Source organism: Polypterus senegalus, chromosome 3, assembly GCF_016835505.1.
Source record: "Polypterus senegalus isolate Bchr_013 chromosome 3, ASM1683550v1, whole genome shotgun sequence".
NCBI lineage: Eukaryota > Metazoa > Chordata > Cladistia > Polypteriformes > Polypteridae > Polypterus > Polypterus senegalus.
In genome coordinates this window covers 304,425,673-304,450,362 of record NC_053156.1, presented here as the reverse complement: position 1 = coordinate 304,450,362, position 24,690 = coordinate 304,425,673, and the positions used below count along the sequence as shown (strand labels likewise).

At 42.0% G+C, this 24,690-nt stretch overlaps 2 protein-coding genes across 4 annotated transcripts in view; one reads left to right on the top strand and one right to left on the bottom strand.

The window, feature by feature from the left end:
* supt7l (SPT7 like, STAGA complex subunit gamma) overlaps window positions 1–16,057 on the top strand; it is a 34,387-nt gene extending 18,330 nt beyond the window's left edge. For both annotated transcript variants that reach the window (XM_039749534.1, XM_039749535.1), the window contains exons 4-5: window positions 8,190–8,427; window positions 15,040–16,057. In XM_039749534.1, the coding sequence (XP_039605468.1) occupies window positions 8,190–8,427; window positions 15,040–15,308 (507 nt within the window). In that variant the 3' untranslated portion in view covers window positions 15,309–16,057. The remainder of the gene's footprint in view (window positions 1–8,189; window positions 8,428–15,039) is intronic.
* Window positions 16,058–21,913: 5,856 nt separating this feature from the next.
* Window positions 21,914–24,690, bottom strand: part of LOC120526387 (macrophage mannose receptor 1-like) — a 49,586-nt gene continuing 46,809 nt past the window's right edge. For both annotated transcript variants that reach the window (XM_039749532.1, XM_039749533.1), the window contains one exon: window positions 21,914–22,732. In XM_039749532.1, coding sequence (XP_039605466.1) covers window positions 22,392–22,732 — 341 coding nt within the window. In that variant the 3' untranslated portion in view covers window positions 21,914–22,391. The remainder of the gene's footprint in view (window positions 22,733–24,690) is intronic.

The following is a 24,690-nucleotide window of genomic DNA, read 5'->3' as shown; positions in this document are numbered from 1 at the left end:
GGAGGATGTGCAGACGCCTTACAGATAATGACAGGTACAGCATTTAAAGCTAGGATTGTGGATTATTGATTCAGCAAAGCCAACCATTACAAGGTTGCCCCTTTGGAATTTTTTAGTACAATTGAATATGTTAACAGCAGTGCACATCGGTAAGTATATCGGTGGCCCAGTGTGTTAGTAGTTTTTCTGCATTTCCTTCATATTTGAACCACTTAATCCAAATCAGACACCACATCCCAGTTAAGATGCTTTCCTCTGGCTTTATTTTGTGTTTTTGTTCAGCAACCATGTATTTCAACATGCAGTGCCTACAAAAAGTATTCACCCTTTGGAAGTCTTCACATTTTCTTCTGATACAGTATTGAATTTAATTTGGCTTTGTAGACAATCTTCAACAGAAGAATGCTCTTTAATTGTAAAGTTTAAAACAGATCTGTGCAGAGTGGTCTAAGTTAATTGAAAATATAAAACACAAAAAATGTACTAATGAATGAACTCATAGAAGCTTACAATGCAGTCAGTTAACAATTTGTTGGCATAAAGAATATGCTGGAGTGGCATTGTGTGCAGCTGTCCTCCTCACACCTTGCTGCCCCCTATTTTGGTAATCCTGACTGGACTGTGTAAATTGATGTCACATTACAGAACTTTTTGTCATGGGGCACGTCCGATTTGTTGCTCACAGTTGCTGATTTTTTCACTGCATCATGTCAAACCAGTAGAAAACTCTGTGCTATCAACGTCCAGACAGTGTTCAGAAGCCGTTAAGAAGGCTAACTAACAGAATGTCAGGTTATATAGCGCCTTGATGTGTTGAGTATAAGTCACAGGAGGTTCTGCTTAAGCTTTATAACACACTGGTGAGGCCTCATCTGAAGTCCTGTGTGCAGTTTGGGTCACCATAAAGACATAGCAGCACAAGAAAAGGTCCAGAGAAGAGTGACGAGGTTGATTCAGGGCTATAGGGGGTGAGTTATGAGGAAAGATTAAAAGAGCTGAGCCTTTACAGTTTAAGCAAAAGAAGATTAAGAGGAGACCTGAGTGAAGTGTTTAAAATTATGAAGGGAATTAGTCCAGTGGATCGAGACTGTTATTTTAAAATGAGTGAAGAAACAACATTTATTTGTATAGCTCATTTTCATACAAATAATGTAGCTCAAAGTGCTTTACGTGATGAAGAAAGAGGGGAAAAAATCAAGAGAACACTAATTAACATAGAATAGAAGTAAGGTCCGATGGCCAGGGAGGATAGAAAAAACAAAAAAAACTCTAGACGGCTGGAGAAAAAATAAAATCGGCAGGAGTTCAGAGGTCATGGGACCGCCCAGCCCCCTCTAGCCATTCTACCTAACATCAATGACTTCAATCAGTCCTTATGGTATTCAGGGTTCACATGGAAGGACTTTATGATGACGGTCACGTGGACTTCTGATCTTTAGTCAATGGAGGGACATCACGGTGCTTTGATCAGGTGGTGGTGGTGCAGATCGCCACCACAGAAAACCGGAAAAAGTACAGAAGAGAGAGTAGGGGTTAGTATGGATTTTGGAGCCACCATGAATAATAATGATAATTAATTGAATATACAGAGCATCAGGATTAAACTACAATGAAGTTATGAGAAGGCCATGTTAAAGTAATGTGTTTTCAGCAGTGTTTTAAAGTGTTCCACTGTATCAGCCTGGTGAATTCCTATAGGCGGGCTATTCCAGATTTTCGGTGCATAACAGCAGAAGGCCGCCCGCCTCACCACTTCTTTTAAGTTTAGATCTTGGAATTCTAAGCAGATACTCATCTGAAGATCTAAGGTTACAATTTGGAGTGTAAGGTGTCAGACATTCTAAAATATAAGATGGAGCAGATTATTTAAGGCTTTATAAATGATAAGCAGTATTTTAAAGTCAATTCTGAATGACACAGGTAACCAGTGTAGTGACGCTCAGACTGGCGTGATGTGCTCGGATTTTCTTTTCCTAGTTAAGATTCTAGCAGCTGCATTCTGCACTCATTGCAATCGATTTATGTCATTTTTGGTGGTCCTGAGAGGAGTGCATTACAGTAATCTAGTCGACTGAAACCAAAAGCGTGAATGAATTTCTCAGCATTGTTCAATGTTATAAGTGGTCTAACTTTTGTTATATTTCTTAAGTGAAAAAATTCTGTCCTAGTGATCTGATTAATATGTGATTTAAAATTCAGGTCACAGTCAACAGTTACCCCTAAATTATTTACCTCCTTTTTGACTTCTAATCCTAATGCATCAAGTTTATTTCTAATAACCTCATTATATCCATTATTTCCAATCACTAAAATTTAAGTTTTCTCTTTATTTAGTTTGAGAAAATTACTAGTCATCCATTTCAGAAACACTAGTAAGACATAGTGTCGGTGAATCAACAGAGTCAGGGTCATCAGGTGCTATTGACTAAGTACAGCTGTGTGTCATCAGCATAGCTGTGGTAGTTCACATTATGCCCTGAGATAATCTGACCTGATGGAAGCACATAAATCGAAAAGAGCAGCGGACCCAGGATAGAGCCTTGGGGAACACCATATAGAATATCATGTGACTTTGAAGTATTATTACCACAACTAACAAAGAATTTTCTACCTGCCAGTTAGGATTCAAACCAATTTAAGACACTGCCAGAGAGGCCCACCCATTGACTGAGGTGATTTCTAAGAGTAAGAAAGAATAAAAGAGCTGAGCCTTTGCAATTTGAGCAAAAGGAGATTAAAAGGAGACCTGATTGAAGTGTTTAAAATAACAAAGGATATTAGTGCAGTGGATCGAGACTGTGACTTTAAAATGAATTCAATGAGAACACAGGGACACAGTGTGAAACTTGTTAAGGGTAAATTTCACACATACATTTGAAAGTTTTTCCTCACACAGAGAACCATAGGCTCATAGAATAAGCGACTGAGTCATTTGGTAGACATTTGTACTCTTGGCGCAGTTAAGTGGGGGGATCTGAATGATTTGTTGGGCTGAATGGCCTGTTCTTGTCAGTCGTTTTTCTGATGTTCATATGATCTTGGATCACAGAGGTTTCTGCCTTATTTCTCTTCCTTGAGTCTCATTTTTCCTGTCTCTTTCTTATTGTGGAGTCATGAACACTAACCTCAGCTGAGGCAGGCAGCCTGCAGTTCTTTTAGAATATTAGAACAATTTGGACAAGAACAGGCCATTCAACCCAACAAAGCTCACCAGTCCTATCCACTTAATTCTTCTAAAAAAACAACAGGTCTAGTTTTGAAAGTCCCTAAAGTCTTACAGACCTCCACACGACTTGGTCACTTATTCCATATGTCTGTGTCGTCTGTGTGAAGAAAAACTTCCTAATGTTTGTGTGAAATTTACCCTTAACAAGTTTCCAACTGTGTCCCCCTTTGGACGCTTCTTAAACAAGTTGTCACTGTGCTCTTGGGGTCATTTTGGCAGGTCATCCTTTCTTGGGTAGATTCTCCAGTGTTCAGAAAGTTCTCCATTTAAAAATAATGCTCCTTACTAAGGTGCACTGCAGTCCCACAACTGTAGAAATGGCTTTGTCGCTCTTTTCTGATTGGCAAGTTTCAACAACTGTTTTCCTCATCTCTTCTGGAAACTCCTTTGATTGAGGCCTGGCGTTTTTCTAAAAACCTTGTGGTGACAACTTCACTCTCATGGTGAGGGTCAGTATATGGTGAGGTTTGACTGTGTTTCAGAGAAGAGCAACTAAGCTGATTGCAGGGATGCAGGGGATGACTTATGAGAAAAGATTAAAGGAGCCGAGTCTTTACAGTTTAAATCAAAGGAGATATGTTTGAAGTGTTTAAAATTATGAAGGGAATTAGTCCAGTGGATTGAGACTGTGACTTTAAAATTACTGGGACACAGTTGGAAACTTGTTATGAGGAAATTTTGCACAAACATTAGGACGTTTTTCTTCACACAGAGAACCACAGACACATGGGATTAGCTTCCAGGCATTGTGGTAGACAGAAGGACTCCAGGGATTTTCAAACCTCGACTTGATGTTAATTTAGAAGAATTACATGGATAGGACTGGCAAGCACTGTTAGACCAGGTTTTACTGTTTATACTTGTGTGCGTACTTTACGTAAATCTGGAGGAATCCACCAGGTGGCAGTGCGAGATATTCGGCTTCACTGTGTTGTGAATTGCCTGGAACAGCCATTAAATTTCGATTACACCTTAACGCAATATCTCTGAAAAGGATGTTTAATGATTAAATCCATCAATCCAGGGATGTGTCCATTCCAGCAAGCATTGGGCACGAGGCAGAAACAATCCCTAGACAGGTCAGCAGCTCATTGCAAGGTGAATATAAGCACTCACACACACACATTGGCATCATTTTAGTGTCACCAAATCTGCATATCTTTGGGCACACTGAGGAAACCCAGCAGGAAAACATGGAAACTCCAAGCAAGGAACAACAGCAACGTGACTCCCTGCAAGACAGCAGTGCTACCGCTTCGCCACTGTGTCACCCCCATGTGTGTAATTATTTAGGCCCGTGTTATACTTCACGTGACGCGACACATGCTGCATCAGACGCTCCTGCTACGCAAGCGTTGTACTGTTTATACTTGCGGGAGTACTTTACGGAAATCTAGAGGAATCCTCCAGGTGGCAGTGTGAGATATCATCACGGTGAGAACAGGTTCGGCTTCGCTATGTTGTGAATTGCCTGGAACATCCGTTAAATTCCGATGACACCTTACCGCAATATCTCTGAAAAGGATGTTTAATGATTAAATCCATCAATCCAGGGATGTGTCCATTCCAGCAAGCATTGGGCACGAGGCAGAAACAATCCCTGGATGAGGCATCAGCTCATCGCAAGGTGAATACAAGCACTCAAATGCACTGGCGTCATTTTAGTGTCACCAAATCTTCATATCTTTGGATGGAAAGCGGAGCACACTGAGGAAACCCAGCAGGAAAACATGGAAACTCCAGGCAGGGAACACCAGGGATGTGACACCCTACTGTGAGGCAGCAGCGCTAACGCTCCGCCACCGTGTCACCCTCGTGTGTAATTATTAACAGTATTCATTATTTAAATGAAATTAATGATTTATCTGTAAAATGTAACATACATACTTTAATGCAATTCATTATGAAAGAGGTATCAAGTATAAATCTAAGGATTCTAAATGTGCAGAGAGTTGGAATATCAGACATTTATTATGTTCTGTGTGGTGATCTATTGATGTTTGCCGCTGCTGTCCGGTCAAGAGGAAGCCCCAGAAGAAAAAGACGGCACAAAAGATGGTATGTGAGACTTTTAAAATGTGTCATGTCATTATGATCAGGAATATGCGACGATTGAATATAAAAGCACCACAAATGTATCTCTATGACGCCATTTTGCTTCACCACATTGAACCATTCAACAAACATCGAAGCGCACGCATCGATCCCATAGAGGCTTTCTGTCACATGTAGATAGTAAGCAGAGACTCTGACGTCCCGTTTCGACTTTTATCACACAGCACCACCCCCACTTTTTGCTGGTAGTGCAGCTCGCGCACACGTCGTGTTCATTTCTGAGGACCTGCTCAGAGGATGCATCAAATGAACACTGGGAACGCATGGTAGCCATGATGTGTGTGTGTGTGTGTGTGTACGCGTTCTGAGCGTGAAGTATAAACGAGCCCTTAGGCTGAATGGCCTGTTCTTGTCCAGATTGTTCTAATGTAGTCCGGTGCAAGGCCGTGCAAGACACAGGCAGGCAGTGACGGCAAGGCAAGGATGACTGTTACCAACTAGAGCTGTGATGACACGTTAGATGGCACCCGCCATTAGGGAGTTACTGCATCCCCACTTTAAAATTAGGGTCATTTCAAAATCAGTACCTCTCAACACACTTATATCAGTTGTCTGTAAGCTTCCAAATGCATTCTGAAAAACTTTACATTTTTTTTCCCCAAGTTTGAATCCAGTTATACTTTCACTCCTAATAAGGAGATTGTATCTGTTGTTTAGAAAGAAGAAACTGGCTTCTGTCTGCTTCTCTCTAGTGGTTGATGTTAACCGCTAACCCAAGCATTTTATAACCGTCGCACTTTCAGACCATTTTTGGACCTGCTTATTTATCCACTTGTGTCCACTTGGGCAAGGTAAAGAAAGCTCTGTCCCTGTTTTGTGCACTTGTGCAATTCAGTCTCATTAAACAGGAACTTTCCTGTTTTTCTTTAATAGAAACTGACCGAAGTACAGCCATGTTGACAAATCAGTCACAGGGTCAATAGAAGAGCAGAGAGAGAAAGGATTGCAAAGTATCAGCCAACCATTTTATACAAAATCGCTTGGAATCAAAAAATTGTGGAAACTTTCTGAGGTGCCCTTGTATTGATGCACCAGTTCCTCAGATTCATAGTTGCTCGACTTACAGTGGATTCAGAACGGATTCAGACCCCTTTGCTTTTTACACATTTTGCTGTATTGCAGTATCGGTCTGGGGCCTTAAGCATACAACTGCACACCTGACATTTCAATTTTGAGCACGACTAATTTGAGTTTTTTTCCCCCCCGTGCACGTTTTAATATTGTTTGGGTTTTTTCAAGACGGATCTCAGTTCAAACTCCCTGTATCAGAAATTTTGTCACCTCTGTTCTCCATGGAAAATATGACGTTAAACGTTTTTCTTGGCAATCGCTTCAAACAATGTGGGCATGTAAGATTAAAAAAAAATTCAGATGTTACCGTCAGTTGGGTTAACGCCCTAGGAACCAAGTTACCTGAACTATTCAATAACATTTCAGTAATTATTTACAGCTCTGTTGCTGATCTTCCATGCATTCATCTACTATCCAACCTGCTATATCCTACCTACAGAGTCACGGGGGTCTGCTGGAGCCAATCCCAGCCAACGCAGGGCGCAAGGCAGGAACAAACCCCGGGCAGGGCGCACATACACCCACACACCAAGCACACACTAGTGACAATTTTGAATCGCTAATCCACCTAACCTACATGTCTTTGGACTGTGGGAGGAAACCGGAGTACCGGAGATCATAAAATAGGTCAACTGACGAGTAGAATTCCTAATTAATTGCAGAATTTGGTATTTGAGGGTTCCTCTCTAGAGTGCCTCTTTCTTTTGCACAATGTGGTTCAAAAACTAATCAGCACATTGTCATCTCATAACAGGCTTAAGTTTCATGTTTGGTATTTTTCCATCCAGCCATTTTAGCTCCAGACTGTCCTCGAGAAACTGTGACACACAAACACACACAGATGGACCCTAAAACGTTGAGATCCATCGAAAACCGGAGATTGAAATTTTTGTTTTTTTTGCTTTTGTTCCTCCCTCTTCGATGATGGGTTATGGTGGGGGAGGATGCAAAGCAAAAAAAGTTGCATTTTTGGGAGCTTGTTACCTTATTGTATTTACTTTAATATCTATTTTTAGAGAGGTGAGCAGAAAGTGGAGAAATTCTTATGGATGGAAACTGTTTAATGCCGTAGCATTATTTGGTAAAAGGAGACTGCTGACTCCAGTAATTACAGGCAAATGGTAGAATAAATTCATGAAATTGCAAATATAAACTGGAGATGCTGCTCATGTTTGGTAATGGGAAATCAGAATGGGTTCAAATAGCAGGCATCCTGTTTCAGGAGAAAATAGATTTGGAAGCTGGATGGATGGATAGAAAGATTAATGAACAGATCCACTTTCACCGCTATGGGAGAAACAACATCATTATTTGAAAGGACCAACAGAGTTTACTCCTAAAGCGTGCCGTTCCCTGGTGAACACCGTCCTGATGTGATTTAGAAGTAACCGCGACATGGTACAGCTGTTTACGTGCTGGGTGGCACTGCTGTCTCACAGCTGCAGACTCCTGAGTTTTAATCCCAGCCACTGCCTCCTCAGATTTCTGAGGGTTTTTCCATCCTGTTTTCTTTCCAAAAACACACAGATTGCTTATTCAGCATCACTTAATTGAGCCATTGCCAGTGAGAGTCGGTGTGCCCTACAAAGAATCAGCACTTCCTTCATGGTTAGTTCATACCTGATACCTTTATTATTGTACCTTTTCTACTCCTGCTGTGGTGGGCATCTTCTGCACAGGGCAGTGTGATAGTAACATAATGTGCTTCTGGTTTATTCTTTATAGAACCAAACATGAATATTGATTACAAAAATGTAATATTGTGTCAATCTTTCAGGTGAGCAAGCAGCTTTCTGAGGAATATGAGAGGTTGGTGAATCCTGAGAAGGCAGCAGAGGACACCAAACCCTTAAAAATCAAAGAAGAACCCCTCAGTGACATCACCTTTCCCATCAATGAGGAGCTGGAGGCTGACTTAGCACCTGGTGACCAATCCCTACCCATCGGAGTGCTGGGCGCACCTAGTGAGAGATTTTCATCAGGCCTTGAGGTGGAAAACTCTCCTCACACAGCAGGTACTGAAAGAACACTACATGTAAAAAGTGCAACTGAATAGACCAAGGCTGGTGGGCCTTTAGCTACATTTGTAACCAATGAACAGAGACTTGACAGATGATTGTAAGAGCCATTTACTAGTTATTGAACTTGCATGAAATGTTTGTCCATATATTAGTGCATAGTCTATGGAAAGTTCTTACAACCCCCAGAAGTTGAATTGAATTGTTACATTCTAACTTTTTCTAGCCTCTCTGACTACAGATTAGCCTCAGTTAGTGACCTGCCTTGCCATGTGTGTAAGGCCTGGAGGGCACACGGTTTTTAACCATACCTTAACATGTCCTATAGCGTGAAAGTTAACATGCTGTATTGAACGTGCAGCGCCGTACATTTAAAGCGTACTGAAGGCAAAGTAAAGCATCTTTAAGTATAGAAACAACCGAAGTTTGACAACAAAAGCTAAGTTTACGAGAAGAGATTTTTTCCAGTTTTATGTCTCTTATTCTGTGTGTGTAACTATCTTTTGTCGTTATTCTTGTCTGGATTATTTGCTCTGAATTTTCACTAAATCTTTTAAAACTTTCAAGACTGAGAGATTTCTTTCGGCACACGTTTGTCCTGTGCTTGATCCTGCCTTACGTACCAGCAGCTACACTAAAAGTTTAAAACTAAGTTTAAAACTGAGGCTATAGTCAGAGAATAGAAATAGTTAGAATATACCAATTCATTTCAACTTGTGAGGGTTGTAAGAACCTCCAATAGACCATCCATCCCTCCATTATCCAACCCGCTATATCCTAACTACAGGGTCACGGGGGTCTGCTGGAGCCTATCTCAGCCAACACAGCGCCCAAGGCAGGAAACAAACCCTGGGCAGGGTGCCAGCCCACCGCAGGGAACGCACACACACACCTACACACCAAGCACACACTAAGGACAATTTTGAATCGCCAATGCACCTAACCTGCATGTCTTTGGACTGTGGGAGGAAACCAACACAGACACGGGGAGAACATGCAAACTCCACGCAGGGAGGACCCGGGACGCGAACCCAGATATCCTAATTGCGAGGCAGCAGCGCTACCCACTGCACCACCGTGCCGCCTCCCATAGACCATGCACTAATATATAGGCAAACATTTAATATGACTTAAATTACTAGCAAATGGCTCTTACAATGATGTTACAATTTTTTTTTTAGTAAAATAACAGTCCCTTGTGTAAGTATTATATGTGTCATTTTCATGTATGTGAGGAGATTTTAGTCAATTCATTAACACAAGAATTACCAAAGCATACGAAAAAACTTGTAAATCTGGCCCTCCTTAAATCTGCTCGCACCTCTCTGTTCAGTGTCTTTTGTCTTGTAAACATGTCAGTAAGCCCAAGCAGCCTGCTATTCCATCCTCCCAACGCCACAGAAACTGTAAAAACCTCTCCCAACTAAGGCCTTGTTTAGCAGGGAATCGGGTACCTAATAGGCTAAAAAAATGTATTGTTATTTGGAACATGTGCATTTCAGGTGTGTTCCGTGTCTACAAAGTTCTGTGTAAGTGTAGCATGACAGAAATGTTGAACACATACCTAAAAGACAAACTTTTTCCATGTTTTAGTACTAACGGCAAAACTTTGATATGAAGTATATAATGTGTGAAGACTGAAGTCCAAACATCAAATAAGTACTTTCACAAAAGGTACACGCATAACAGAACAAGGTGTGCTTGTTAATTACCTTTAGTCCTGTGGTTCATTACATGACTGAGTTGGAGAGCACGTCACACTTAGCATCTGATTCTGCTTAATCTTGTTGCTTTGAAAATGTCAGATTACATGACTAGGAGCTGCAGGGGATGGCTAATTACATACGTTCTTCACAATGTTTCCCCCCTATTTAAAATTTCTTAATTATCATGAGCTCATGACATTTTGACATCTAATTAACTGTGGCTGTATAAATGTTTTCCAGGTATGGGGAGCACACCTGTTCGATTGTCCCATCTTTTTCTCTTAATTTTTCAGGTTTGTTGTGATAAAACAAACATGAAGTACCGGGCAGGCAAACCTTCATTCTGTTTTTGTGGTCCAAAACATCCATTTTTCTTTTTTCCTTGTGGCTTTTTTGTATTTCCTGCTGAGCGCTCGTTGATTGTCTACTCTCTTATGTGCAGAAGACCATCCCTTAAAGAATTTGTGAGATATTCTAGTGACAAAGCATAGAGCTGTATTGCTGTCCCTGGGGATGTCACAGTATGTGACCACAGGGGCATAGTTATGCTGGAATGGAAAAGGATCTTCTTCCAACTGCATCCCCAAGGCTTGAAGTGCACATTTGTCTAAAATTTTTTTGTATTCTATAGCAAGAAGTTAAACAAAATGACACCTTTTATTGGCTAACTAGAAAGATTACAATATGCAAGCTTTCGAGACAACTCGGGCCCCTTCTTTAGGCCACATGTGGTGTAATACAGAAACTGGAATTCCCTGTATTTATATAGATATCGTGACAGATACAGAATTGGAAAACCTTTAAGTCAGACATCTTAGATGTCAAAAATTAATAGACCGCTCCAGGCTAACATTCAGCAAGAGTGGAGAACAATATATTGTCAAGATCTTTGGATAATATGACTGTCCAACAAAGTCTTTTGAAGTTGATGAGTTTTTCAAAAACAATGTTGATCTGTAGTCCGGTTGAGTGGGACAGTCCAAGAGATGCAAACAATCCTCATATCTATACTAATAAAAGGCAAAGCCCTCACTGACTGACTGACTGACTGACTCACTCATCACTAATTCTCCAACTTCCCGTGTAGGTAGAAGGCTCATTCCTTACAGCTCACTTACAAAAGTTAAGCAGGTTTCATTTCGAAATTCTACACGTAACGGTCGATAACGGTTGACAACGTTCGCCATGTTGAACTTTCTTATTCATGGCCCCATCTTCACGAAATTTGGTAGGTGGCTTCCCTGCACTAAACGAAACTGATGTACGTACTTATTTCAGTGGTATGATGCCACTGTCGGCCGCCATATTGAACCTTTCAACGGTCTTTGTTACTTATGGGCCCATCTTCAAGAAATTTGGTACGCGGGTTCCCAACGCTAACTGAATCCTACTTATGTACATATATACGTCCATAGCCTGCAACTCGGTCACCGTGTGAGGCGGCGTTGTGTCCCCCATCCCAACGCCTCCCACGTTGTTGGCTGCCTGCCTATATAAGGCCGTCCGTCGCTCTAGTCTCTACATTCCCTTCTTGCTATGCCACGGGATTCACGTCTCCCTGCTGATAACTACAGCCTTTTAATTTAATCCACGGCTTCTCCGCTGTTTTATTGTTCATTTATTACAATTATAGTTATTGTGTAGGTATTTTAGACTTACTTTACATTGTTCAGGTACCCATTTCCTTTATCGTTCCAACCGTACCCCCATTAACATGTCTATCGAGGTGATCACCATTGATCAAAGAACTGTCACTTACCGAGTGGTTTTAATGCCCAGAGATGGCACCTGCCTTTTCCATTCTCTGTGTTACATATTGCACGGCCATATCAGGCTCACTCTTGATATCCTGAGGAACATTGTGTCTTATGTATTGACTGACTGGACAGGTTCAAGGTGTGGACTGATGACGGTACAGGAGATAATTATACTACACAGGAGCACTAGAAGAGTGAAATGCTTAAGCCCTTCACCTATGGTTCCGCATGTGAGTTGATGGCTGCCACTGAATTGTTCGGCTGTCGCTTTCAAGTGTACAGAAATGGCCAAATATTTTACACCTTTGTACAACCGCCAATGCCTCTTAAACATCTTAGACTCACAGGTGAAGATTTGAGTAGTGGACACTTTGAAGTTTATGAATGTTTAAACTCTCAAAAGCTGGATGTGAAGTTATTGATGAAACCGGTTGTGTACTTACAACGCATGACAGATGCCGAATGTCACTTCAACACAAGTCCTACAAATACTGTCGTCATTGAAACAAACCATGAAACTCAAACCGATTATAACAGCAGCAATCCAAGCTGTGAGATTTGAAACAAGATTACTGTTCACATGGCAAACTGTACGTTACATGCTCAAGAGTAAGCTCAGCGCACAGCTTGGTCATATTACAACCGGAGGGACGAAATGACAATATGGTATACAAAGAGATCCTTAACAAATAATTATTGGTATATTTTCCCTCAGTTTAAAAAGGTTTAATTTTCTTCTTAATAAAAATTTTAAGGCAGTACTTCACCGCTGCGAAGCGTGGGTATTTTGCTATTTTTTTAATAAAACTACTGCAATATGTTGACACCAATAAAAGACTAACCTTATCTACAAGCAGTTCATGCTGTCATATAAGTACATGTATCTAGTTGGTTGCGGTAATAAGAGCGTAGAATGCACAACGTGTCCAGCGTGCGGTCATCCAGGCGAGAGCGCACCTTTGTGCAGAGTACTGCTGAGAAAGCACGCTGTGCTGCCACTGAAGTAGGTGGCACAGTCATCAGATACTGATACACTTGTTCTAAACAACGCCTGCGCTTGCTGTTGCTCTGAAACACCGCCATTCCAGCTTTTACTGATGCATCCAGTTTCTTGTCTTCATTATGTGATGGCAAGTTTCTTGGCACAGATAATGCGGATGCAACAGACTGACGCATTGCAATTTCAAGTTGCTGTTCAAAGCTGTTGTCTGACTGACGTCAATGAAGTCTGCCCCTTCCCGGCATTCGTGAGCTGCAGAGTGCAGACTCCTCCCAGTCCACTGTGCTCAGTCTTAGTGGGAGCCAGGAGACTGACGACTGCTGCTGGTCTCTTGTTGACTGAATTAATCGGCAACACACTACACCGTGGGCCAAAAACCTGTGACACTTAATTATTTTCAACTATAACTCTGTTATTTCTTGATCAATTTTTACACATTTACACGGTATATATGTGAGCTTGGCCGTTCCCGGTTTCCCGGGAATTACAGCAGTGTCAATTGACAACAAGCGGGAATGAAAAATGTCCGGAAATGGGATTCCCTACTGGAGAGGTCTATTCATTTCTAACATCTAAGATGCCTCACTTAAAGGTTTTCCACTGCTGTTTCTGCCTTGGTGTGTGTATCTAAGAACGGAGAATTCCAGTTTCTGTATTGCATCACATCTTGCCTGAAGAAGGGGCCTGAGTTGTCTCGAAAGCCTGCATATTGTAGTCTTTCTAGTTAGCCAATAAAAGGTGTCATTTTGTTTAACTTCTCACTACATCCATAATGGCTAACATGTTACAACACCCATATTCCATTAACAGCACTCCAGGGGATCTAGCCCTGAAAAATAGCCCCACAAACACAGTTTCTCCTGCACCAAATGTGACAGTAGGCACTGTGCAGTCCTTTAGGTAGCATTTTTCTGGCATCACTGGACTGCCAGATAGTGAAATGTGGTTCAGCACTACAGTGGGTCCAGCTGATGTTGGGCATCGCGCATAGTGATCTTCGGCCTGTGTGCAGCTGCTCAGCGAGGGAAGTCCATTTTCTGAAGCTCCCACCACATAGTTCCAGAGGCAGTGTAGAACTCTGATGTGAGTGATGCCACAGAGGGTAGGCGATTCTTACCTGTGTCAGCACTATGTGGCCCTGCTCTGTGAGTTTGCCTTAATGCTTCCACTTCACAATAAAATGGCACTTAGAGTTGACCGGAGCAGATCAAGAATTACAGAAAGTTCACAAACTAACTTGTGGCAAAGCTGTGATCTTTTGACTTTGCCACTGTTAAGGTCATTGAGCCCCCTCAGTATGACCCATTCTGCTGCCAGAATGGAGATGGCAGGCTACATGCTTGATTTTATGCACCTTTTATTAATGGGTGCGGCTGAAACACCTGAACTCAGTAATTTGGAGGGCATACAGTGTAGTTTTATGGGGGCTTTTGGACCTCAGAGAATCTGAATGTCTTGTTTATTTCACAGGGTATTTCTTCTGGGGCATTGTTGAATTTTATCCGCCTTATTTTTTTGGATTTACTATTTTGCATTTTTGGTTGGTGCCATTTTGTGACTTCGTTCACAAACTCCCATTGCTATAGAAACGGTTCCTGGAAGTCACATGGCATAATGTCACATATACAGCACTTTATAAGTCGGGTCCTGGCAGATTGTGTTTTGGTATGAAAGGTTTTTCTGTGCCATAGCAGACCCTATTACATGTTTTTAGGGTTGTCACGATTTACATAAATATACGCTAATTTCTTTTTAAAGGGCACCATGAAGCTAACATTATAACCTTTAATGTTAGCCTTTTAATGATAGAATCTTGGTATTGATACTTTTGGCTAGGCTGTTACGTTTTATTTTGTGATTTGGTTTTGACCAATGATTTATTGTCACTATGTTAAAAGACACACGTTAATCTTAGGGTCCTTAAGTTTTGCCCATGCGGCTTGCCTTATCTCCATTCTGGCAGAACAGTTATAATTTCTTTTAAAACAAGTTTGCTAGTTTACTGTTTCAGGATCTCCAAAGAAGCTAGGGGCCCACTTTGCCACCAGGTTGTGCCACGTTTTCTTCCCATTTTCAGTTTGTTTTTCATGTTGACCACCCCATGGAGGCCCACCACTAACCTTTCTGTGTTTTCTCCTTTTTGCAGCTGCTGCCAATAACAATTCCCCATTGTGGGTCTTAGCTCAAGTTAAGATAGAGCCACAGGACACTGAGGAAGGGCAGGTGTCTGGGCACGCCGTTCTAAGTGGTGACGTCTTTGAGGAGCCCATGTCCACTATTAGTGAGACTGGCATCCCCCCTTCTCCGGGTGGGGCTGGCTCTGAAGGCAGCTATGGTTCCCACTCTCCAGACAGTCTCATGGGATCTTCACCTGTCTTCAACCAGAATCCTAAAAAGCGCCTTAAAAAGGTATGATGAGAAGAAATGTCTGCTTTACGCTGCCCAAGAAGTGGGTATTGGAAAGGCTTGATGACTGATAATTGCTGCATTTCCTGCTTCTCCATGGCTTTGACTTCTCATGGAGCAGATGATCACTGATGCGGTAGAAATATGAACTAGGCTGGACGAATGGCCGCAAGAGAGCTTTGATTGTGGCGTGCTGACATTGCTGTGCCAGTTCAGCATACTGTCCTTAACACTTGGACAATAAAGCTTTAGGTTCTTCACTGGAAGAGACATCTGAGTTGTTGTGAAGTACAGGACATCTGCCACTTCCATACAACAAACACTCGGGAATGACATTTTGAAGATGCCATCCATTTTAGGTCCTGGACATGGAGCATTGTCACAAAGGGCACAACTTGGCATCATATAGTTGCTTTTGAAAACAGTGGTTGTTTCTGTTCAGGGTTTGTTCTGCGTCAGATTCAGGGAATCATCCAACATCAAAGCTGAGCGTAATGAACTGATGAGGATTACAAAGAGCCCGTTAATATCCACAACACCTGTGGAAGTCAGTTGGGTGGTACGTCTCTCTGATTTTATGAAATAAACCAAGCTCTTTGGTCCTTTTGATTCAGGAACTGTGCTTAGATTTGTTATCCAGATAACGGATACCTTTTTCAATTTTACCTTGCAGATGTTGCCCTGTATAAGAAAAATCAACGGCATTGAAATGACAACTGTTGTTAGCATCACGTGTGTTAAGTAAAAATATGAAAGACTGGGAAGGGTGAATTATTTTAAATGTGAGAATCAAAAAGAACAATTAGGAAGGAAGCAAAGCTTAGTGGGCATTTCGTGAACCAGTCGCTTGATTTGAGGCATTAACCTGTTGAACTAAAAGCTTGTTTCTTCATCCACTTCCTGATGCGCAGGGTGGTCCACACTCGACTCTAAACTAATCCATCCATCCCGCAAATTTCATACTCACTTATTTGGTGCGGAACAGGGGGAAAGTGAAATCTGTGCATTTATAGTAGAGAGTGCGCTGGCAACAACCTCCGAAAACAGTGACCATGACCATGAGTGAATTGGAGTGACCACGTGTAGCTCGTTCTTTGGCTTTGTCAGGGCCAGTAATTGTGCTTTATTGTCAGGGCTGATGCATTTAAGAAATTCCCAGTAGGACCTTATGGGCGAGCTTCTTCAGATATAATTGTGTCCAGTATATGAGAGGATGGGAGATTATGGGAGGATGAGACCTGAATCAAACCCCAGAGCCTATCATTCTTGAGGGCCTAAATGGTGAGGAACATTTCAGTACAGTTTTACACTACACAGGCAGTTGTGTTGCATCTTGAGGTGTTTGCTCAGGGAACATGGAGAGTCAGTTTTGGGGGAACATGTTTCCAGAACTACTTTTTAGCCACTAGGGGGCCACACCATCCTCAGTGATGTATTCACAAGTCCAGTGGTTCTTACAATAATTTGCAGCTGCGAAGTCAGAGAAGCTCACATCACCACAGTTTTTGAATGCAGTTTCAGGTAAAGACCCTCACTTTTAGGAAGGAAGTTAAGGGTAGGGGTTAGTATGGGATAGTTTGTAGTATACACGAGTAAAGTTAGGGATTGGTTGATTAGGGGAAATTTAAGGTTAGGTTGGGGGAGAAAAACTATTACGCAGGTACACACAAACTGTGAGTATTAATGCTAATTTTTCTCAATTTTAAAATACACAAAGATTCAAGTATTCATATTCTCAATTAGTCCTCCATAATCCGTTTCATCAATGTCATTAAGATAAGAATATCCAAACCTATAAATACGTTACTTTAAAAATTAGATTAAATCATAGTCCAACCAATAACAGCATACGTTAGAATAAAAAGACTTTCAATATTAAATTAGGACAAAAGGGATACATAAGAACCATTATGGGGTACACCCAGGCCTTCACTATTTAATATTAGAGCCTATAGTGCACTCAAATAAATATTTAACATTAGGGATTTATTAAAATGTTAACATTAGGCATATATAGGGTGCATGCTACTGTACAACAATTATTTGCCAAAACACTATCTTAACATTAGGTAGAGTTAATGTGTAGTATAAACGGTTAATATTACCGATAAGGTAAGGTTAGACATTAATATTCTAACAGTTAGGGGTTTGCGTGGTTAGTGGGTATTATAGGCACGAGGTAACACGACTTCCACCATGAAACTGCTGCCGTAGGCCTGTGGTGACGTAGGGCTCTGTGGCTCAGCAGTTGGATGCTTCTTGGATCACAACGTTCTGTCACCAGGGCCCCCTGTGACTGCAGGTTTTTGTTCCAACCAGTTTCCCAATCAATCGGTCATTGTTACATTTAATTGATCTCATTGTTTAATCAGCTGACCCATTTTTTCCTTTTATTTTGCATTTGAAAAATACAGTAATGTCAGATTTACACTTAGAAGAATTTAAGATATATTTGTATTTTTTTCTTTAAATAGTTAATTTTTTTAATTCACTCTTTTCTGTGGAGTTTGGTTTCTTAGTTTTATTTGAATACATACAATTCATGTTGAGCAGGGCAGCACAAATGACTCTGAAAAGAACAGCAAATGCGGTGCTACCTGCTCGTGTTACCCATTTACTAATCAGCACACAAAACATTTACATTCATTTGTTTGGCTGATGCCTTTATCTGAGGCGACTTACAACATTTATGCTACAATTGCTTACATTTCTTCTGGTTTTCCAATTGGCAAAGTAGACTACACTGTGCTCTCCGCTGCACTTCTGTGATTTACCGTGTAGGCTTTATTGGGCCTTTACAGTCACAGATACACTCACTGCTTGTGTGTGCTAATCCACATGCCGCATGTGGCCATATTGTGGCGCCAGGACTAGTGAGGAGAGCCGCCTCACCTGGAAACGTCTGTCTTCATCACCGGGTAGACATGAGAGGTAGCATATAATAAAAAATGGAGGGTCAGTGGGTTTGTAGGGTCATGATTGTCATGTGAAGAGTCCAGTGAAACTGTCACCGGCACGTCGTCATCACTCTATGGCATCACAGTTCGCGAGTACAGTCGCCTGACCCTGAAGTGTCGCTGTCTTACCTGGAAAATCACATAACGCAGTTGTCATATCAGAAAAAGGTTTACTCAAGATGGAGAGATGTGCACGGCACGATATGATACGTACATACACACACGTGAAAGGCACACGGTAGTAGACAGATCAGTAGATAGATATGAAAGGCATTGTATAATGGAGAGACAGGCATGAAAAAGAAACTACACAGTAATGGGAAAAAGTAAGTGCACCCTACGAAATGTGTTTTTTTTTTCTTTTTAGCAAATTTTGACATTCAATTTAACAGTATCTTTTTGTCTGTCTTATATAGTGCCTTTCACATCTGTCTGTCTGTCTATGTATTATATAGCGCCTTTCCTATTTATGTATCTATGAAACAATCATGCAGTGCCTTTTCTTATTAATCTGTTATATAATGCCCTGTCTGTCTGTCTGTCTGTCTGCGTCTGTCTGTCTCTCTCTGTGTATTACATAGCATCTATCTATCTATTAAGAAAGGAAATTTCAATACATCAATATTTAGGGGTCACCTCCCTCCCAAGTAGAAAACCTAAAGCCTCCTAAAAGCTGTATCAGGTTTAATTGAAACTGGCTGACAGAACATCAGTCTTGGTGTTTGTATTTCTCTTTTTTTGTTGGTAATTCTGTAGCATTGTAGCTAGTAGAGCACTCCTGCAAATGTATGCTGGCAGCACCACGGCGCCACTGACCAGGCCGAGGCTGTAATCGCACAGGGAAACTGGGCTCCCATTTTTTTTGCAAATGAACGCCATTAGCAGAAGCCATTAGAAGACGTGCTTAGCAAGTTGCATCACAGGATACACACAGTGCTCCATATTCTGTCGGGATAAAATGCATACAAATTGCAGCTGAATCATATTATCGATCTCGCTTGTATGCAGTAGACATTCTATGAACAGCAGGGTGGGGGCCGTTGGTGCTGAAATACATGCAGTATGGTGGAGAACTGGGATGTCCCCCTGGTGGTCAGGCTGTGACATGCAGCTATGCTCAGGTTCACAAAGCAGAAGCAGTGAAGTGCCAGTAAAGACGCACCGGCCTGGTGCAGCACAAGTCAGGAGTGGTGGTACAAGGACAGAACGTAGAGGAGGTGGACGTTGTACATGGTTCACCTTAATGTTTCTTTTCACTTTTTAATCTTCTGTACAATTCTTAAAACATTCAATTCATTGCATTGACCAGGTAAGTAAATGTGCAGCCAGTAAACCTCAAATTTGTATTACTTATTAAATTAGCTTATGTTGCTTTTGAACAAAATCCTCCAAAACTTTGTAACAGTGCAATTTATTACAAACTTTTTTATCTCTTGAAATAAATCATCATATTTCTTAGGAATTGGGCCGACTTACTGAGCTGAACTGAAATCTGACTTATTGGACTCTCTGAGTTAGGCCAACTGAATTCAGACGTATTCAACGATATTTTAGCACACAATGCCCGTGTGTTGCCAGTTTTGAGCCTACACCAGGATAGCTGACTTGTGAATTATGTGACACCAGCAATATGACATTTTTTTTCCCCATGCCTGTTGTTCACAGTGTTTGCTGTTGTCCAGTATTGTGCGCCACTGACTTGTGTCCTTTTAAAGTTTACTTATCTCTCCATTCTGTATAACAAGATTCAATTTTTTTCTCAGCCATCACTTCAAAACACATGAGGTGAGAGTAACATATTGGAAAAAAAAATATGACTTTTTGGGTGGAATATTCCTTTAAAAGCCTGTGCTCCATTTTGGGCCTGTGCAGGTTATAAAGCCAGACTTTTGAGTTTGGGGACAGGCTGCCCTGGGATGAGACTTGTTGGAGTTCTGGTCTGGCCTTTGTGTACTTTGGGGTCTTCTCAATTCTCTTTTGCTCTTTTGATGCTGCACAACAACGCTGACCACTGGGCCACCTGCAGCAATATGGAGACAAGTTAATGACACCATTTCCAATCCCCATATCTGCTTGTTCTTGAGCAGGGTCACGGTTTGGGGGTTTGGTTTTGGAACGATCCTTGAACAGGGCATGCCAGTACATCGCAGGGCAAACACACACGGGACAGTTTAGTGTCGCCAATCCACCTCACCTGCATGTCTCTGGACTGTGGGAGGAAACCCGCTCAGACACCCGGCACGTGAACCCTGCTCTACTTACGACAAGCCAGCAGCACTACTACGGTGTCACCATGCTACCGTATTTCATCGTTAAACATTTAAATTAAAGCTCACATTCTGACATTTGAAATATTTTGCACAATTGTTCAAATTTATTGCACAGTTTTACTTCATGAAGTACATCATTATATTTTGTATGAACACATTGAAATGGGCCGACTTTAGACGTATTTATCGATATTTTAGCACATAATACCTGTGTGTTGCACGTTTTGAGCGTACAACTTCATAACTGATATGTGGATTATGCGACATCAGTAAAGCGACTTTTTTTTTTTGTTTCCATGGCCGTGATTCACGATGTTTGCTGTTGTCCACTACTGGTCACTCTTGGCTTGTGTCCTTTTATAAACTTTATTAATCTCCATTCTGCATGATAACATGAAATATTTTTTTTTTCCCTTGGCCATCATTTGGCTAAGAGTATCGTATTAAAAAGTAACATTTATCAGATGGAGGGCTCTGTTATGGGCCTGTGCAGGTCATAAAGCCAGACTTTTCAGTTTGGGGTTAGGCTGCCCTGGGATGACACTTGTGGAGTTGTGCTCTGGTCTTTGTGTATTTTGGGGTCTCTTCACCCCTTTTTTGCCCTTTGAATGCTGACCACTGTGCCAATATGGCATCACGTTAATGACTCCACTTCCGTACCACAAGTCGGCACATTCTTGAGCATTGTCATGGGGGCCTGAATCAGTCATTGGACAGGCTGAACACACTCTGGCACCAATCAGGACCTATTTTAGTGTCGCCAGTCATAACTTGCATGTCTTTGGACTGTTGAAGGAAACCCACCCAGACATGGTGGAGAACTGCACGCAGGCAGGACCTGTGAAGCAAACCATCGCCTCCTTACAATAAGGCAGCAGTGCCACCCCAGTGCCACCGTGTCACCCATTACACCATTTCAGTTTGTCATTTGTCTTAGATGACAGTAGTGATTTAAGACAGCAAATGGTGAAAAACTGTTTTGGCTCTGTAGGAAACTTATTTTTTGGGATGAACCAGGAGATGTGCGCAAAATGCAAAACAAAATAAAAATAAAATATAAATGAAGTAACCAAAACCCAGACTAGAGGCAAGAATCCAAAATTAGGCGGATGGTGAAGATCAATTAGCAAAGAGTTTAATTTTTATGTTTAAATCTTTTATCCACCGATGAGTTGAAGCTCAAGCACTGGCTTTGTATCCCATGATGGCGATGAACTTGAGGTCACGACCCCAGTGACCACGCCCCTACTAACGTGGGTCACCGCCCTAACAACAGTTGCGCAAAAATATGTAAAAAGCACTAAAAATTAAAAAACCTAAAATTCAACCCCTGATTATGATAAAAAAAATAAGGAAAAGTGAAATTCACAGAAATCCAGACTCAGAGTTGAAATGAATTCCACTGATATGCATTTATTTTAGAAAGCGGTTTAAAAACAAGATGGAAGGTGCAATTGATAGCACTGGGAGAGCGACTAGGGGTGGCATTTGAACCAGTGTAGTGGCAGTGTGAAGATCTGTGCCACAGTGCTACGTAAAATAAAAAGGACGACATGGCAGCTGTTCTGGTTACTTGTCTTAATGGCGACTTCTAATGACGAGGAGGGGATCTGCTGGACAGGTGATGCCAGGCATCGACCAATCAAGGGCTCATTTATTCTTTTTGATTTGACACTCGCTGTCCTCCATAAGGGAGTATGGGGGGTCTCACTTTCACAGACTTTGTCGTCATGTGGTAGTCTTTCACAGGATGATTCTGATTGGCTCTCCTTACACTGCCATTTGCCCTATCAATTCTATCACAGGATTTCAGGTCACTCAAGTTGAGGGGCACCATAATGACGGCCTGACCCTCAATGGCCGCGCTACTGGCAGACAAAGTGAAGCTTCGTCCCGCAGCACTGGCTGCCCCAGCTGGAGTTCTTTGTCAGGATGGCTATTCCACAGAGCTGCCCATAAGTGCCACTGGGCTTCCCGGCGTCCCAGTTTGCATAGTGCACCGGATCCTCACTGTCCACCCAGTACCAGTACTCCCACATCAAGTGTCTCCGCAGGCCGATCCACACCGCCTCGCCGGGGAGGCCGCGGACAGCAGCGATCAGCGCCGCCTGCATCGTCTCGTTGGCCACGCTGAAGAGGTCGCTATGCTGGCTCAGGCAGTGTCTGCGGGCTTCAGGCCAGCTCTTCATCTCTGGGTCGGTGGTCCCTGTGAATGAAGAAATCAGATAAAGATGGGGCTGGCTGGGCAGATGGCATCACAAGTAGGTTACTTTTTAGGTGGGTCCACATAAAGGACCCGCCGTCGTGTGAGACAACTCGGCACCCGGGGAGACACTTGCAAGATAGATTAGAGAAAGTTTGCTCTCCTTCTCTCCCCCCTTCGTCCCCCTGTACCCCCATTTTGCCTCCCAAATTGAGGCTGAACTTTCCAAAGTCCCAGTCCTCTGCCATACCTAGAGACACAGCACGTCCAAAGCAAAACGCCAAGCAGCGGCATACTGTATGAGGAATAAAATTATTGAGATATCAATTGCCAATACAGTCCAGTTACTATAAGCATAAACTCTAATCTTCAGCAATCTTGAGATAGTAAACCCAGGAAATGGTGTTAGAAAGTGGGCATGGATGAGCATAGTGAACCCTAATCCAATAAACCAAGGGCATGATGTTAAACAGTCTCCTTTTAAAAACACCAAAAAATGAATTTCTTCCACACATACATACAGAAACGCATGTAATTGTAATTAAAGCAGAAACAAAAAGTGTCCGAGAAGAGCAAACGGATGTATACTTACAGTACCAGCATCTTTGCAAGCAACTCGAACAGCTGGTAAGCTCTTCTTTGCCACGCCATGACCGGATGCGACTCACGATCGTATTCTATTAGTGTCGGGATCAGCTTCCTCCGTAGAGGTAAAGATGTAAAGCTTGCCTTGAATGTCCACTTTCAGTCTGGCAGGATACAGGAGGCTGTATCTGATCTCGGCTCTCCGTAAGCGCTGTTTTAATGTTGTAAAGCCGTTGAGGGTGAGAAATCCGGGAAAATGCGAATGTGGTCATATTCAAATCTAATAATCTCTTGTTTCTGTCTGAGAAGTGACATTACGTGTAATTTAAATTGTAATTTTTTGAAGCGCACGATAAGACTCTTAGGTTTAAAGGTATTTGATCGCCGGATGCGGTTAAGCTGCTGCTCTCAGTTCTCTCTAATTATTTTAGAGAATAGTTCAGCTACGAATTTCACTGGGTTTGGACTTTGACAATTCTCAGGGAGACCTTCGATTGTAATATTATTCCTTCTGCATCCATCTTCCAGTGCAGCAAGTCTGTCTCTGAGTTTTTTGCATTCGGAATTTGCAGCCATTGCTTTTCCGTCATCGGTAGATGTCAGATGGTCGGCAGTTTCAATCTGAGTTGTGAACGTTTGCTTGACGTCTTCCAGCTGAGTGCCAAGTGCTCTCAGTTTATTCTCAAACTTTTCCTGAATTTGTTGCTCAGTTTTTTCTAGCATACCTTTGAAGGCTGTCCTCAAAGCGACTATTTCCACGTTTCTCCTGGTCTTTATTATCCTGCCACAGCTTCTCGTCTGTCTTGTGTATACCATGTCTTTCTTTCTTTATATCTTTCTTGAGCTCCTTTATGTTCTGAGCAGCAGCCATTCAGGTCAGTTCGGTCAGATCGTTTCGGCCTTCGTGCTCCGCGGGTGAAGTGACAAGCCCTGTTACAGCCGATGCTCCCGGCTCGCGAGGAATAGAAGAGAACACGGACAGACAGCAAGGCCATTTTCAGTTTCAAGTGATCTTCTGGAATTGACGAGCTATCGTGACCGGCGTCACTTGCACATTCGCTCCCACTTTCTCTCGACTGGAGACGATGCAGTGGCCCGGGGGTCCCAGGAGATCTGTGCTTTTACTTGTCTGCTCCGGGTCAGTCTCTGTAAGGCCGTACCTTGAGTTTGGACTTGGATTTGATGCCTGTCTAGGCTTGGGTGTAGCTTTGAGTTTCCTTTCCGTTTCTTTCTTACCACTCATCTTTATATACAGTGGGTATAGAGAAGAATCCCCCCTTTGAAATATTCCCATTTTTTTTTTTTGCTTTACAGCCTTAAATGTAAACACCCAAACTAATATTTCTTCCCAGCTTTACTTACTCAATGCAATCTAA